Consider the following 17,194-nt stretch of genomic DNA (forward strand, 5'->3'; position numbering starts at 1 on the left):
CCTCCTCCTCCTTCTCTCCTCCTCCTCCTCCTCCTCCTTTTTCTCTTTTTCTAAGAGGAAAAGCTGCCTGTCTTCTGATGAAGGACTAACTAGGTACTTATGTTTGTTTAAGTAGAAGACAACTCCTAAAGTCTAAGCCTTTTTCTAGAATTTGCCAGTACTGTTCTCGTGTGCCTACTTTATTCCCTGGGCGCTCACTGGTATGGAGGATGTGCCTCCAGCAGATACATTACTGAGCACTCACTGAATGCCAGGAGCTAGGCAAGGCTCTGGAGACAAGAGAACCAGTAAGAAATGAGTCACATCCCAGCCAGGGAGAGTGATAAGCAGAAGATTATAAGATGATCCAGAGAAAACAGATTCACAATACACAGTGGTACAGAGTGATGCAGGAGCATAGAGGAGCCACAGGGAGTAAGAAATGCTTCTTGATGGGAGCTAGGAAGTGGGGTGGTGGGGCCCAGCAAAGCAGGAGACTGGAGATGAAGGAATGAGCTGGACTCTAGGAAGGGGTGGAGTGGGAAGTCAGGCTGAACCTGAGAGCCACCCAGACTGGAAGGAACTGAACCTGCAGTCCAGTTCACTGAGAGGGAAGGTGAGGGATGGAGCTGGCCCTGCAGTAGCCTGCGGGAAGTCATTAAACTCTACAAGCACAGAATGGTCTCTAAGTGGCCTTTTAGAAACTGCCATTTGACACCTACATTGGGGGCATGCCTGAAAGGCAGAATGGTGCAAAAAGTGTTGACAGATCCAGGCAGAGATTAAAGGAGCCTCTTGTTGGGAAGAGAGTGCCGGGATCAAGGATATTATGAATTTTAAGAGTGGTAATTGCTGGAATATGGCTGTGGATATGTGGCATGGGGGTGAGAGGGAATGTTAGGTAAGCTCCCAAATAAAAAACACAGATGACCAAGAAAATCCCAGCAAATCAGAAATCAGGAAGATTCCAGTGTGGACCAGTTAAACGTGGGGGTCTAGAGTGCCTAGCTGCTCTGCTGGGTAGCGGAATGCATCCAGCTTAGGCACTAATGTGGACTTGAAAATTATGTCTGTTCAAAATTTGAGAATAATAATATAGTTGTCGATTAACTTTTAGGCATTAATTAATAATGCCTATTTTAAAAATCCAAAGGTGTATAAATATAGACAAAAACAGATTTGTAGCTATGGTGTGTGTGTGTGTGTGTGTGTGTGTGTGTGTGCACGCTGACTTACCTTATTAGTGAGGAGTATGAAGTATTGTATGAAAATTTGCATCAGGAGATGCATTTTTGGGGCCAGAAAGATGGATCAGGGCTTAACAGCACTGACAGCTCTTCCAGGGGTCTGAATGCAGCATTCAGTTCCTAGCACTAATGTTGGACAGCTCACATCCACCTGCAACTCCAGATCCAGAGGATCTGATGCCCTCTTCTGGCCTCTGTGGGCACTGCATTCATATGCCTGTGCCCCGCACATGGACACACATCAATTCTGTTTTTTAAAATAATAAAACTAAATCTTTTTTTTTAAGAGGAAAAAGTATTTTTGTGAGTCATAGAGACTCATAATCCCTGTACTTGAGAGGCTGAGTGAGACAGAAGGGTTGCTAGGAGTTTGAGGCCAATGTCGGCCTAAATATTGACTCTAGCTCATCCCTGGCTGCAGAGTAAGACCTTGTTCGGAGTGGAGGATGATTGTAAATAATGTAGACAAAAATTACATAAAGCAAAACCATAAAACATTTGCTCTTTAAAAAGAGAAAAATAGAGCCTTGGGTCCATGTCAATACTTTTTTTTTTTTTTTTTTTTTTTTTTTTTTTTTTATGTGATTTGCCTGCATGGGTGTATGTGTACCACATGTGTACAGTACTTAAAGAGGCCATAAGAGGGCATTGGGTTCCCTGAAACTGAAGTTACAGATGATTATGAGCTGCTATGGGAGTGCTTGGAACTGAACCCAGGTCCTCTCCAAGAGCAGCCAGAGCTCTTTCATACTGTACCATCTCTCCAGCCTAAGGAAAACTTTTGACAATGACAAGATATGGAGAGATGTAAGTGACCTATCTGTTTGGTTTGGGGAAAGAAGAGAGCCAGTTTATGGGTAGCCAGAGCCCTCTTGAATCTTCTAGTATTGAATAAAGTTATATTAATAGGCAAGAAGCTCTAGCCACAGGTATCTAAGCCATAAGAAGCTCTAGCCACAGGTATCTAAGCCATAAGAAGCTCTAGCCACAGGTATCTAAGCCATAAGAAGCTCTAGCCACAGGTATCTAAGCCATAAGAAGCTCTAGCCACAGGTATCTAAGCCATAAGAAGCTCTAGCCACAGGTATCTAAGCCATAAGAAGCTCTAGCCACAGGTATCTAAGCCATAAGAAGCTCTAGCCACAGGTATCTAGTGTGTTTACCCTGCCCTGTTTGTTTGCCTCTGCTTAAGCATGAAATTGCAACATCCTCTTTCTTTTAAATGTGTACATCATTAAGGTTAATTTTAAGTTTTAAAGCAGAAATTAAATCATAGATCTTTTCTAGGGAAAAGAAGCTTAGTGTGCTTCTCCATATATTATGGGGTGTATTGCCTTCCAAACAGGCAAGGAACTTTTGTATTAAACATGCCTGACATACACCCACGATCACAGATAACCCAGAGAACTTCCAAAATGATTTAGTGAATTGTATTTCTCATCTGTTTCCCCTGGAATTGCCAAAGTTTAAGCATTTCTGAGACCCAGTTAAAGTACTTGGCAACTATTGCTCTAAATTAATTAGCTAACTCATTATTTATTTAGTACATTGCTGAGACATGAAGGTAGGGCCTCAGCCATGTTAATGCTGTATCAGTGGGCCATATCTCCAGTTCCTGAAGAATAAACATCTTGGGTTCTTGACAAATATGGTATTCCAGTTTCCTTTTTTTTTTAAATGCATTATGAAAACTCAATTTGAATCTCTTTAAAAATTCAAATCTTTTATAAAGATTTATTTTTAATTATGTACATGTGTATATACAGAAATGTGTGTGAGTGTATGTGGATATGTGTGTGGGTGTCTATGTGGATATGTGTGTAAGTGCCTGTGTAGATACATTTGTGAGTTTCTGTGTGGGTTATGTGTGTGAGTGTCTGTGCAGATACTTGTATGTGAATGCAGGTGTCTGCAGAGGGCAGAACAGAGCAAGTCATCAGGTCTCTTAGAGATGGAGTTACAGGGAGCTCGGAATTGAACTCAGGTCCTTTGAACAAACAGTATGTGCTCTTAACCCCTAAGCCATCTCTCCAGCACACTAGATTTTTCAAAATTCGTCAATATTTTTAAAAGAATTATTTGTTTATTTTACATATATTGAGTACACTGTAGCTGTCTTCAGACATGCAGAAGAGGGTATTGAATCCCATTACAGATGCTTGTGAGCCACCATGTGGTTGCTGGGAATTGAACTCAGGACCTCTGGAAGGACAGTCAGTGATCTTAACCACTGAGCCATTTCTCCAGTCCAAAGTTCAATTTTTAAGAATTTCTAAATTGTCTCACTACCATAAACTTATGAAGAATTGTCTCTCAGCTTAGAGAAGCCAGTTAATTCTTATAGTAAATAAAAGCCTGACAAAAATATATAAAAATCCAAGGCCAAGTATTTTGAGAAGAATTACTGTGTACAAATGGGAAACCACAAGATAGTGTTTAGGAAATTACTCATCAGCCTCTGTGTCCTTACATGGGCTACAGTAAAGCCACAGCACTCATGGGTGGAAAAAAACTGGCCTTCCTAATAGGATAACATTTCCTAGTGGTGGTGCAAGAGTTGATCCTTTGTGGACAAACTTGTTTAACAACAAGAAAAATACAGGTTTGCGTAGAGCAGAGTGATTACCGGCTTAATGAAAACCTTGTTGATTTTCAAGCATCTGCCTGCTTTGAGAACGGTTTCTAGAAAAACTTACATTGTGTCTTGACTTCATTTGCATACCTGCAACAATGGATAGAGGACACAAGGAAAAAGAATAATTTCTTTATCCACCAGTGTAAATTACAAAGCCAGTTCTTTGGGTCGTATGAGGCTCCTAAGTCCATCCAGGTTGTGGGAGGTTGTTTCCCAATATCTACCTGACCATGTGCAAGAGTGGTTGGGTATGCATTAGTTGACCTGTAGGGAGTGGGGGACCCAGATAGCAGAATGCAAGAATTTAAGGCACACCTTAAGGCCAACTGCTAGTTCCCTGGCAATGCTCAAGTGGGTCCTGTGAAAATGAAAATGATACTGTTTGCAAATGGTTGGATTTGCAACAGAGCCAAAGTAGAAGCTCTCAACCTGTGGGTCTCAACCTCTTTAGGGGGTTGCATATCAGATATCTATGATTCATAACAGTAACAAAATTACAATTATAAAGTAGCAACAAAATAATTTTATGAGTGGGGGGTCACCACAGCATGAAGAACTGAATTAAAGGGTCACAGCATTGGGAAGGTTGAGAACCACTGAGCTAAAGGATAGTGGTGACTATTAGTAAGGAGCGATGAGGTCAAAATGAGATAAATGTACATGCCTCATTCCTTCAGAGTCACAATTCACAGGCCTTCAGATCCATTGTGCCTTTGTGGGGAAGGCATCTACTCCAAAATTTTACCTTTGCCTCTTCCTCTTCTTCCTCCTCCTTCTAATTAACATCTAACTTAATTTTTATTAATATTTTATTCATTTTGTGGTGTTGGTGGGGTTAGGCCTGGGGCCCCATGCCTACCGGGTAGCGCTCCACCCCTGAGCTATGTCTCTCCCTGTCTTTATTTTTTACACCTTCACAGCCTCTCTTACTGATCTCACTCTGCGGCTGACTCCACCATTGATTGGCTCCATCCAGTCATGTGAGATGCTTCTTGGGGATGTGTCAGCTCCCCAGGCTGAGGACAGGCTCTGGGTTGGGTGGGTAACAGAGCACCAGGCAAAGACCCCAGTCATCAGGGCTTGCTTTTGTTGTTGAGGCTATGAGATCTCTTTTTTTTTCCCTCTTCTTTTTCTTTACTTAGACCAAACAGTCTGGTTAAAAACCAAAATGAGTGTTTCTTTTAAAAAGCAAAGGAGGGTGAATGTTAAGAAGGCTAAATTATCTTAACTGTGGATGTTTTCAGTCTAGCTACCATGAAAGTATCACTCTTTATACTGTGATCCAACTATAACTCTTAGTACAAGATGTTAATGAGGTACAAATATCATGACTAGGGCACAAGAACCACCAATGGCTTTGCTTCTAGAGTTACTGTAGAAACTCAGTCATTGTAAATCTATCTCAGTCATTGTAAATCTATTACATGCATTTTTATTTGTATTTTATAAGAGTAGAAAATACTGGTTTGGTGTATGCCTCTCCTGCCTTCTAGGATATAATATAAAATTAATTCTATTTCTGTCTAGAAAATGGAAAAAGGACAGAGAGATAGGTACACTCCCCCAAGATAAGGGCTCTGACAGAACTGAAGTTGACTATTTCTTAGTGCTCTTCTTGGTAGGAAGGTTCTCAGTTTTGATCTAGTTGTAGAAGACTAGGATTCTGGAATGGGCAGAGACACAGATGATGTGCTACCATCTTGTACAATACATGGTGTGTTCAGAATCTAATGTGGAATTTAATTCTGGGAGAAGCAAAAGCAAAATGATGGAACTTTTTGTTTGTTTGTTTGTTTGCAAGACAAGCTTTTTCTGTGTCCCTTTGACTGGCCTCGAACTCAGAGATCCACTTGCCTCTGCTTCCTGGGTGCCGAGATTAAAGGCATGTGCCACCACTGCCCAACCTGATAGTGTTTTTTTTTTTCTTTTCAACTCTTGGCAAGATGAAAGAATTTATCCATTCTACAAGGATATCTACTGAAATTCCTTATGTGCTTCTGTTGTTTCTCCTAGTTCAACAGAGGTAGAGACCAAGGGAAAATTCTATGTGCGGTGATTAGGATCCAGGAAGAGGAGGCAGAAGCAAAGAGAGGGTCTAGAAGTGATTGTAAAAGGTGGGAAGTGGTTTTCTTAGACTTCGCCATTAAGGGAAGACTAGGGAAGTCTGCCTGTCATTATTAATGATTTCTGATACAGGTTCCGGCATGGTCCCTTTCACAAATCACCTTCAGCTGGGTAGTGTCTGCATGTTTTCCATATGTGTCCTTTCGTCAGACTGGGGAGGGTCCTTTCCTGGGTGTCTTGATTGGGAACACCAACGACCAATCAGATAAGATGTATACAATCATGAGAAAGGTACCATTTAAGTTGCCAGACACAGCCACCTAGCACTTGTGTGTTCGTCCATGCTGTTATTATCTGGTTTACGTGCCAATGACACCTCTCATTTAAACATTCCAAGCATCATTTACATTGTTGTAGGAAGCAAGGCATCGATGGAAGAAACAAGGTGGCTTCCAAGCTCAGGACCGTAAAAGCAAGACACCAGACACTTAATGACTTGGGCTCAGTCAATGACAATCTGTGTGACCATCCAGAGCCAAAACACAGAAGTTTAGATTTTTTTAAGTCTGAGTAAAAATGATTTAAATATACAGAAAATTAACTCAAATGGGGGTTCAATGGAAGACGTCCCTAAAGCAATGCAGAAACATTTGCTTAAGTCTAGGATTGGCAGGGTCCTCATATCAAGGTAGGTGTTGAAGTTTGGGTCAACCCATAAGTGCACAAGAGATGCAGAGCTTTAATAAAACTATGGTCATGTCCTGTGAAGATGCATGTGCTGTTTGTTTCAACCTTTGACTCTCTGGTCTGGCGAGCACATTCATCGGCACAGCAGAGGTGGCCTGCCCAATGTTGAGATGTGTTTTTAAGCAGGAAGGAAGCTCACAGGGGTGACTTACTACAGTAGGACAGATCAAGAAACCATGTCAAAGATGGAATGTGTAAGGGACTCCAGTCAGAGGCCAGACCTGTGGGGAGTCACAAGGAGCTCTAGAAAGGGCGGAAGACACCAGACAAAAGATGTTTAAGAAGTAATTAGGGCCTTATTTGGTAAGAGTAGTTTCAAGCCCTCAGTTTTTTTGTTTTTTGTTTTGTTTTGGTTTTTGTTTTTGCCACTTGGCAAACAGTGTTACATTTCAGTCGGGTCAGAAATCTAAAAACTCAGGCACTGCAGTCTGGTAGTGGCATTTAAGAACATGCTGACCTTCGACCTGGAAATGGGTAGAATGCACTTGAGTACAGAGATGTTGAACTCTGTGCAGACAGTCAGGGAGGGCTTAGGTTTAGCTGCCGTGGGCACACAGGCAAAAGTTGAAATCGTCAGTGACACTAACTATGGTGACAAGGCCACACTAGTGCTCCAACCAGCCCGGTGATAGTAGTCACTCACTGACCTAGTTTTGCAAATCACTATTCCCCAGGACTAAAAATTTCGCTGGGGCAAAAATACCTCAAACTCTTTAGTTCTATTAGGAGTGCAAATCTCAGTCATATCTATTCAGTAGAAAAGGAAGGCATGAGCTATTGTCTCTTCCTGGCTGACTTCATAGGAGTGAATCAGGGCCAAAGAAAGGCTTGTTCATGGTGTGCCTGATTTTTTTTTAAAAAAAAAAGATTTATTTATTTTATTTATATGAATATATCGTCTTCAGAGGGCATCAGATCCCATTACAGATGGTTGTGAGCCACCATGTGGTTGCTGGGAATTGAACTCAGGACCTCTGGAAGAATAGTCAGTGCTCTTAACCGCTGAGCCATCTCTTTAGCCCTGGTGTGCCTGATTTTTTTTTTTAACTTTTATTGCATTATGATGAGAAAAGTTACATTATTTCAATTTATCTGAATTTGTTAACATTTAAAAACATATTTTAAGTAAATAGAATTAAATCATATTCTTGTTTCCCTTTTGTACCCACACTCCTCCCAGAGATTCCCCTTTAATACCTACAATATCTTTTTTGTCATATTCCTTAAAATTTATAAAATATTATAACAATAAAAATAAGTATTATAAAAGTTGTTTGATATAAAACAGCAATCAATTTAACAGTCTTATGTAGATGCTTGTCTATAGCAATACTGAAAATACATACGTTTTTCTCAATATAAATTTTAAATAACTCCAAACATATTAACTGTATACTTCAAAATAATACATCACTACTAGTATTTTCTTAAATGAACGTAAATATATAAAGTCCTTTTGTTTGTTTTGTATTTAGTAGAGTTTAAAATCTTGACTCTTACTATGGTACAAGCCAAAAATAAGAACAATTTTTAGACATTGGATTTCATTGTAATAAGGCTATACTTCAATGACCCTCACATCACCAAAGGATTTACCTCCATCGTAGCTAAGCTGAGAGTTGATCGTTCTGCTGCACCAAGAAATGAATTGTAGGCTTGATTTTTTGGGGGGGGGTGCCTGATTTTTAAAGGAGTCTCCACCAGCCCCCAAAAAGTGTCTCAGTAGGTCTTGCAGTAACTTGAGAATGGGCCAGGCACTTTCTGGCATTTGGCTGAGACTTCCAAAATTGAATGAAGAAAATGAAATGCTAGAGCAAGTAAGTTGGGTGGCATACCTGTAAGAACTGGTTCTGGGGCCATTTGGTTTTTTGTTGTTGTTGTTGTTTTAAGATTTATTTATTTATTATATGTAAGTACACTGCAGCTCTCTTCAGACACCCCAGTAGAGGACGTCAGATCTCATTATAGATGGTTGTGAGCCACCATGTGGTTGCTGGGATTTGAACTCAGGACCTTTGGAAGAGCAGTCAGTGCTCTTAACTGCTGAGCCATCTCTCCAGCCCTCTGGGGCCATTTGTAAAGGTTCTGTGTACATGGCATTATAAACTTCAGCTTCTCAGTGTTATAAACCTTCAGCTGTTCAGATAAACGAATGTGATTCAAGAGAAGGATTACTGACTGGAACCAAAACTTTTTAAAAACCTTTTTACATTTTGTTACGAATTATCAACTTGTTTTAAGAGGTCAGAACCAGCTTTTAAAAATGGAATACTGTTTTAAAGTCCTTATTTTTTGAGCTGAGCAGTGGTGGCACATGCCTTTAATAGCAGCACTGGGGAGGCAAGAGGCAGAGAGGCAGGTGGATCTCTGTGAGTTGGAGGCCAGCCTGGTCTACAGAGGGAATTCCAGGACAGACAAGGCTATACAAAGAAACCCAGTATTGAAAAACAAAACAAAACAAAACAAAAAGCTATTTTCTACATGTCCAAATTATGCTGCTATTTAAAGCATAAGGGCTGGAGAGGTGTCTTGGTGGTTAGGAGCACTCACTGCTCCTCCAGAGGACCCCAGTTGGGTTTCCATCCCCCATTGAGGTGACACACATCCACCTGTAACAGCAGCTTCAGGGGATCTGGCACCCTCTTTTAGCTTCTGTGATCATTCATACACATGATATTACACACATAGAGACATTAAATATAATTTAATATATATGTAACTTTATACTGATAAAGTGTGCAATTTTATATATAATTTTATACAGACATAAAGTGTTTAATATATATTTAATTAAATATATTATATAATATATACGTGATATATATACACATACATATATATATGTATATATATATATAGTATGTATATTACTCATAGAGTCACATGGTTATTTTTCTGCCAGCCCTCTGTTCTTTGGAATCATTCAATACTTCATTTGCTGATGTCTAGATTTTTCTGAATGAAAGGCTCCATGGTATTTGTGGGATTACCTACCACACTGTTATTCCTCAGGAACGTAACTCCCAAACTCAAAGATGCTTAGGTCCCTTATAAAAAGCATCGTAGTATTTAGATCGGTCTAAGTACGCCCTCCCCCAGGCTTTATGCCATTTCCAGATGATATGTGGTGCCTCACACAGCTTGATGTTTGTGTGTAGGCATGTGATGTATGCACATATGTCCTTGTGTGTGGTATGTGCACCTGTGTGTGCAGGAGTGCACATCCATGTATGAATTCAAAGGCCAGAGGAAGACACTATGTACCCTGCTCTATCTCTCTCCACCTTATACTCCTTGTGAGTCAGGCTTTCTATCAGAACCCAGAGGTAGGCAGGCTACTTCAAGCCTCAGTGACCCCCCTGCCTCCACCCTGTGTTCCACATCTGTTCCCCTCATAATTATCCCTTATTCTCGGGACTAAAGAACTTGGACTTTGCCTGACACCAGACACATAGTAAGTGCTTTATAAACAGGCATGCCTGAAAGGGAAAGCAAGTAAAACATACTTTTTGTTGTTGCAACCCTGGGATGGAACCCAGAGCCTCGCACATGCTAAGCACATGCTAAGCATGCATTCTATGGTGCAATTACATCTATACCCCAGGGAGACAGACTTTTAGGAGTCCCCGGAGAATTTGGGCAGAAGAGAACTGAAGTAGGAATAAGCAGATGGTAGAGTAAAAGCAACCCAAAAGAGTAGAGATTTTAGCATTGAGCCAGGCATCTTTGCTAATTGCTGTGAGAGATGTGAGCTATCTACTGAACATCTTCATTTTTTAAAATTATGTGTATGTGGGAATGCAGTTGTGTGCACATTAGTACAGGGACCCATGGAGCTCCTGGTGGTGGTTCTGAGTTTCCTGACATTCATACTGGGGACCGAACCCAGGTCCTCTGCAAGAGCAGCAAGCACTCTGAACCACTGAGCCATCTCTCCAACCCCATCATCATTGCGTTTTTTAGGAACTGAGGAAAGACATCCTCAGCTATAACCACAAACAGATAATACCTCGGGCATAATTGTCTTTGTGCCTGTCCCTAAAGGTGCTTGGTGATGATCAGAGGAGTCATGTGATTGGGTGACTTTCATTATTCTGGTATTTGTTATCCTCTCTGTTTAAAAATATTCAGTGAAGCACTAAAGAATAAGAAATATTTGCAAGGTGGGCAGTAGTGGCACATGCCTTAAATCCTAGCACTTGGGAGGCAGAGGCAAGTGGATTTCTGAGTTCGAGGCCAGCCTGGTCTATAGAGTGAGTTCCAGGACAGCCAGGGCTACACAGAGAAACCCTGTCTTGACAAAACAAAACAAAAAAAGAAAAAGAAAAAGAAAAAGAAAAAGAAAAGAAAAGAAATATTTGTAGATGTGTGTTAGAGCTTGGCTAGCAAGATTCAGAAACAAATTGGGAAAGGCCTACAGGGTCTGTGGCAGCTCGTTCTAGAAGGGGGTGGGAGACAGAGGTTACCATTGTGAAGTATTTTTTCCAGTAGCTACAGCTTTCTCACGGAGCAAAATAACTCAGGAATGCCATTTCAAAGTTGTCAGAGCTCATTAGGAATTCAGGACTGTGAGCTGAGGGAGTGTCTGTGTGCCCTCTGAACTCTCTAAGAGGAGCAAAGCTGGGAAGAATAGACAGAACATTGGAATGACCGAGTCATTTAATATGTAAAGTACACCAAGTCTTCATAGATTAGAATTAGGATCATTCAAAAAAGATCAATTCATTAGATTTATCAAATTATGGAGATGCTTAAGATACAATGGTCATATTAAAAAATATAATAAAGGCAATAATATATAATAATAAAAATAAATCTGGTTATAATAAAAATATCCTATTATGTGTTTGTGAGTATTTATTTATAATTACTTTGGGTTTTCTTCAACCCAGAACCTAACATTCTCATTCTATTAGCTGCCTGAAAGTAAATAAATAAATAAACAAATAAATAAATGGTTTAATTTATGCACAGTAATAGAGAGCTTGCCTAGCAAGCACAAGGTACTAGGTTCTGTCTCCACTACTAGAAAATAAAATCACAAAAAATAAAATTAAAAAATTAAAAAGGATGAAATTTCATTTTCGACTCTTGGTATAAAGAAAGAAAAGAGTCAGACTTAATATTAGAACTGGGGGCGATTCTTGTTTAAATAAACTGAACTAAATATTTTTTGGCTGACTGCCATTCATAGCAGCCAATTTAAATATTTCAAAAGGATAGTTCACTCTGTGTATGTGTGTGTGATTTAATTCCAATTTTGAAGAAATAAAAATATTTTTTGTTCACTACACCCTAAAAATTTGATGATAGCAAATTCAAGATGTTGCCACTTCCTCCTTAAGAAAATGTATTGATTGAGTGAGATTCCTGTCTATCTGTATTCCCTTTGAGGGAAATGACTTGGGCAGGAAGGGAATTATATGCAGTATATTGTGAATCCCTACAACCCTCTCTTGCATCCTTTAGCATTTAGAGAATCAAGACATCTGGGATACCTCAGGAATAGGATAGCACTTTCGATGGTGCGTTTATCACTTCTTTTTTGTTAAATTCCTTTTTTTTTTTTTTTTTGGTTTTTCAAGACAGGGTCTCTCTGTGTAGCCCTGGCTGTCCTGGAACTCACTCTGTAGACCAGGCTGGTCTTGAACTGAGAGATCTGCCTGTCTCTGCCTCCCAAGTGCTGGGATTAAAGGCGTGCGCCACCACTGCCTGGCTGCCTTTTTTTTTTTTTGGTGTTAAATTCATTTTTAACTTTTATATATGTAATAGATTTACATCATTTCCTCTTCCTCTCCTCCTTCCAACCTTCCCCATGTCCCCTTCCCAAAACATGGCTGCTTTTTCTTTTACTAGGTTTATTAATTTTATTTTATGTGTACGAGTATTTTGCCTGCATGTCAGTGTGTGCACTCCTAGTGCCCATGGAGTTCAGAAGACAGCATCAGAGTCTTTGGAACAGGAGTGGGGAGCTGCCATGTGGGTGCTTGGTCTTCAGCAAGTGCTTTCACTGCGGAGCCATCTCCCACCAATTAATTCTTCTTCAATTATTATTGTGTCTAGTAATTTCAGCCTTGGGGAAAATTAGTAATCTAATTTTACTTTTAAATGCATTGTAATGAGAAAAGCCTTTTCACAGAACTTGCTATTGTGGAAAATACTTCCCAACAAACACCGGTAAAAATCTGAATTCCACCTTGGCTCTTTTCCCTTGGCTTCAGCGCCTCTGAGCCTGTCAGAGGGAGCCACTTAGTTACCTGAGCAAGTCCTGCCTCAGACATGCAGTTGCAGCTGTGAACCAAGAATTGTCCTAGAAAACTGCAGAAATCGTTCAATTCCTGTGAGATGTCAGGTACATCTAATCGTGCCATGGGTGAGCATAGTTGATATGAAGATATCCACATTTCCCCCTGTAGCTCTGGGACGTTAGACTCTGTCTCAAGATGCCCATCTAAAAAACAAGTTGTTGGGAGGAATTACTGAGATGCCCGTGCATGCCACAGGCTTAGTACAGGGCCTGGCTAGAGTTAAGAGCTGAGCACACAGTGGCTCTCATAATGTCATTCAAATGCCCGTATTCTGACCATCCTCATCTTAAAGACAAAGGCAAATTAATTATGCACACATGCAGCCCTGCCTGATGCACATGCAGTAGACTCTTTATTATTATTATTATTATTACTATTATTATTATTATTGTTGTTGTTTTTTGTTTTTTGAGACAGGGTTTCTCTTTATGCCCTGGCTGTCCTGGAACTCACTCTGTAGACCAGGCTGGCCTCAAACTCAGAAATCCGCCTGCCTCTGCCTCCCAAATGCTGGGATTAAAGGTGTGCGCCATCACTGCCCTGCTGCAATAAACTATTTATAGATTCTTTTTCTTTAGACTCTTGGTTTTAGCTGCATATTTGATTTTATGTGTGCGTTCATATTTAGCCTCACAGTAATACCATGAACTGCAAAGAAATGGTCACTACAGCCTGGTCTACAGAGTGAGTTCCAGGACAGCCAGGGCTACACAGAGAAACCCTGTCTCGAAAAACAAAAAAACAAAAAACAAACAAACAAAAAAAGAAATGGTCACTACATACCGAGCCTGTTTGTTACCACATAGCTCTGTTAATATTCAATGCTTTTGTGCCCTAAGACTCTACTTCACTGCATACTTAGAAATGAAATTGGTGCTTGGGGTGTGGGATCTTCGTTTTCTCCTGTCAAGTCATTGCGTCACCCTGTGGAGATGCTTTCCTTCCTCCTCCCCTCCCCCAGCAGTGCTGGTGATCAAACCCAGGACTCCAGGAATGCCAGGCAAGTACTCTGCCATCCAGTTTGACAAGATAGTCCTGAGTCCTGGGTATCCGGGATGCCATGCAGGCGATTTTCAGGATTGGGTTAGCAAAATAATGATCTCACAAATCCAGTAACTGGATCAAAATGATAACTCTAATCTGGATGGACTTGGGAAAAAAAAAATATGTCTTTCTTTTCAGAGAACCTGTCAGAGTTTGAAGACCTGTTTCCAAAAAGGGTACAAGGAGAATGTAGAAAAACGAATAGAAAGCCTATCAGAGTGGTAGTGTGTCCTGGGCTAGGTAAAGAAGTGTAACTTCCCACTAACTTCTAACTAGTAATACAACCTACTGGGCATCCAAGCAATCAGTGCAAGCAGGGATTGCTGAACCATCAGATCTTTTGTGATGTTTGTGTCTACTGATCCCTGGCCCAGTTTAAAAGGACACACACACACACACACACACACACACAGAGAGAGAGAGAGAGAGAGAGAAAGAGAGAGAGAGAGAGAGAGAGAAGAAGGAGACAGAGAGACAGAGACAGACACAGAGACACACCTACAGAGAAACAGACATACACACATATATGTATATATACACAAACATAAATATAGAGAGAGACAGAGACAGAGACAGACACACACAGAGAGAGATCAATTACTTATCTTTTGACTCATACTGTATTCAGCTAGTCAGCATGAGAGGTAGAAAGGTGTGTGTGTGTGTGTGTGAGTGTGTGTGTGTGTGTGTGTGTGTGTGTGTGTGTGTGTTTGGCTGTGTGTCTGTACCTGCATAAACGGGCATGCATACACACAGATTGCTGATGGACAGGGCCCTAGGGCATGGCTAAGGAGGATATTAAAGACTTGAAATCTCTGCACCAAGAAAAGAATGCAGAACTTTGCAACATAAATAGAGCAAGAGAGAAGGTAACAGAGGACAAAAAGTTTGAAAATCTGGAAGCCGAAGAAAAAAAAAAAAAGCCGCGGCCAGGGCAAGCTGGAAGCTGTTTTTTTTTTTTTCTCAGACCACCAAACCCTGTGAACATTTTAGCGGGAAGCAAGGCAGCGCCAGACAAACACAACATTGTGATCTGCTGAATGGCGGACGCCATCGCTGCTGGGGTTGAAGTTTGTTTTCTAGACCTGTGGCTCTCCAGCCAGGCTTCCTGAATTTCTGGAGAAGCCATCTGCCAGGTGGAGCACAGGATAGAAGGGTGGGTCGGGGCGATCCAGGCTTCCCGGCACTGCTGCCTTAACCGCACACGCCCACAACCGGTTCCTTCCTGGTCACGGCTGGTGATCTCTCCTGTCCCTTCTAGCCAATTTCAAGTTGGCCGCCAGCCAAATATGAATCCAGAAGGATGTGTTCGAGTGTGCAGCTCCAGTCACAAAGATAAAAGTGCAAAAATACTTCCCCCAAACTAGTTTAAAAAAAAAAAGTCTTTAAGCGTTGTGGGAAATCCTGGGAAATTAGACAAGCAGTTTGCAACGGCTTATAATCTTACGTGGCTTGTGTTTACTTTACAGCGGGACACCAATAAAACAGAAATTTCACACTTGATACCACTTTTACTGTCATTCGCAAGAGCCTGTGTGTCACATCTCCCCTTGTCGCCAACCCCTAACGATTTATTCTGGACACAGCCTCCCAACCCCACCCCTGTGCTATTAACAGTAGAGGGAGGAGCCACTTAGTAATTCTACACCTGTTCAAGTCCCCGCCCACCAACTTGTTAAGCTTCCCAAACAAGTGTAAGACCAAGCATGAGAACTTCCAGTCGCTGGAGCTGGGGCAGGAGGTGGTTCTGGTCGCCACTGGGATTGGCTTTGACAAGTTTTGTCCAGGGTCTCCAATGAATCTGCTACAATGGCCGTTGATGACAGCAATTTATATTCCAGAACAAAGAACAAGTTAAATTCATCTCAAAATGAATTTAAATCGTTGAGACGGAGCAGCCTGCCACTTGAACTTCCCATTGGAAATCACGTTAAAGGAAAACTTCAAAGAAACATCAAAAACCTGGAACCTTTTCACCTGAGGCGTCCCAAAAAGAGACCGTCCATATTCCCAGGTAGGAATTGTTTGAATTCGTACTTTCCTGTTAAAATGAAACAAACAAAAATAGCAACATATACAATCAAATTGTAAATAATGTGGGTACTTTTTGACTGCCAGAGAGACCTTAAGGAGTTGTGAACCATCTCTCAAATGTGCCCTTGAAGAGTTAGAACTGTCTTTGCGTTTCTAAGCGCCCTCTGTTTTTCCTTTTATCTGATTGGCTGTGAGTCCTTTCAGGCTCTGTTGTTGATAGGCAGCTGTGGATTGTTAGCATCCACGGGTTTGTGGAACTGCTTTGCTTGCAAGCCTAAGAATTCTGTGCAGCATTGCATGCCCAAGGTTGGATTGTTGAGTGAAGCTGGCAGTTTTTTTATGTGCGCCAGAATCAACAGCAGTAAGTTCTCTGGTGCGTGCTTCAAATTCCAATCCTGCATCAGAGCCTGAGACCATTTGTAGTCACGGGCTCAAATCAACAATGTGATTGGGGTGGGTGTGGGGGGTGGGGGATGTATGTGTATTAAATGACAGTCTTGAGAAGGGTCTGTGACATCTGTGACATCGGCCTTCGACTTTCTTCAAAGGGTTTATTATGGATACGGTTAGAGAACAGAAGACACCTGCCAGGGAACCCTAACTGTTCATCCAACTGTGCTCAGTGACCTCTGCAGTTTGAATTATTTAAATGACTTGATTTCAATGCCATTTGCCTTGGAATTTCTAGGAAACGCTGGATATGGCCTTCTGGTTGTGGTTTGCTATTTTATTGCAGTTCTTTAAAATGTAGAATAGATTTATGACAATGCTGAGGGCTGCTCTGTTGTATTAGAAAATGAGAAAATAATGCAGTCCAATGTTATTTCCTAAAAATTACATTGAGTTCCCCACTCTCTGACTCTTTATACTCCTTTAGGGAATTAAGTAGAAAATAATTTGGGTACCTAGGGGCACCAGGTCACTAACTAAAGTTACAGTACTTTCATTTTTATTTTATACATATGAGTGTTTTGCCTTTGTGTATGTGTGCTTTCGTGCCTGATGACCATGGAGAACAGAAGAGGGTACCAGATGCCCTGGGACTGGAGTTACACATAGTCGTGAGACACTGTGTAGGTGCTGGGGATCAAATCCAAATCCTCTGAAAGAACAAGTGCCCTTTGCCACTGAGCCCC

At 41.1% G+C, this 17,194-nt stretch overlaps 1 protein-coding gene across 5 annotated transcripts in view; it reads left to right on the forward strand.

The window, feature by feature from the left end:
- Positions 1-17,194, forward strand: part of Fry (FRY microtubule binding protein) — a 407,497-nt gene that overhangs the window by 77,002 nt on the left and 313,301 nt on the right. For 4 of the 5 annotated variants that reach the window (XM_031338824.1, XM_031338826.1, XM_031338825.1 and 1 more), the window contains exon 2: positions 15,866-16,038. In XM_031338824.1, the coding sequence (XP_031194684.1) occupies positions 15,866-16,038 (173 nt within the window). Of the gene's footprint in view, positions 1-15,865; positions 16,039-17,194 lie in introns of those variants that run through there. The other variant, XM_031338830.1, reaches the window with a different exon arrangement.

The sequence above is a fragment of the Mastomys coucha genome, unplaced genomic scaffold, assembly GCF_008632895.1.
Source record: "Mastomys coucha isolate ucsf_1 unplaced genomic scaffold, UCSF_Mcou_1 pScaffold22, whole genome shotgun sequence".
Taxonomy (NCBI): domain Eukaryota; kingdom Metazoa; phylum Chordata; class Mammalia; order Rodentia; family Muridae; genus Mastomys; species Mastomys coucha.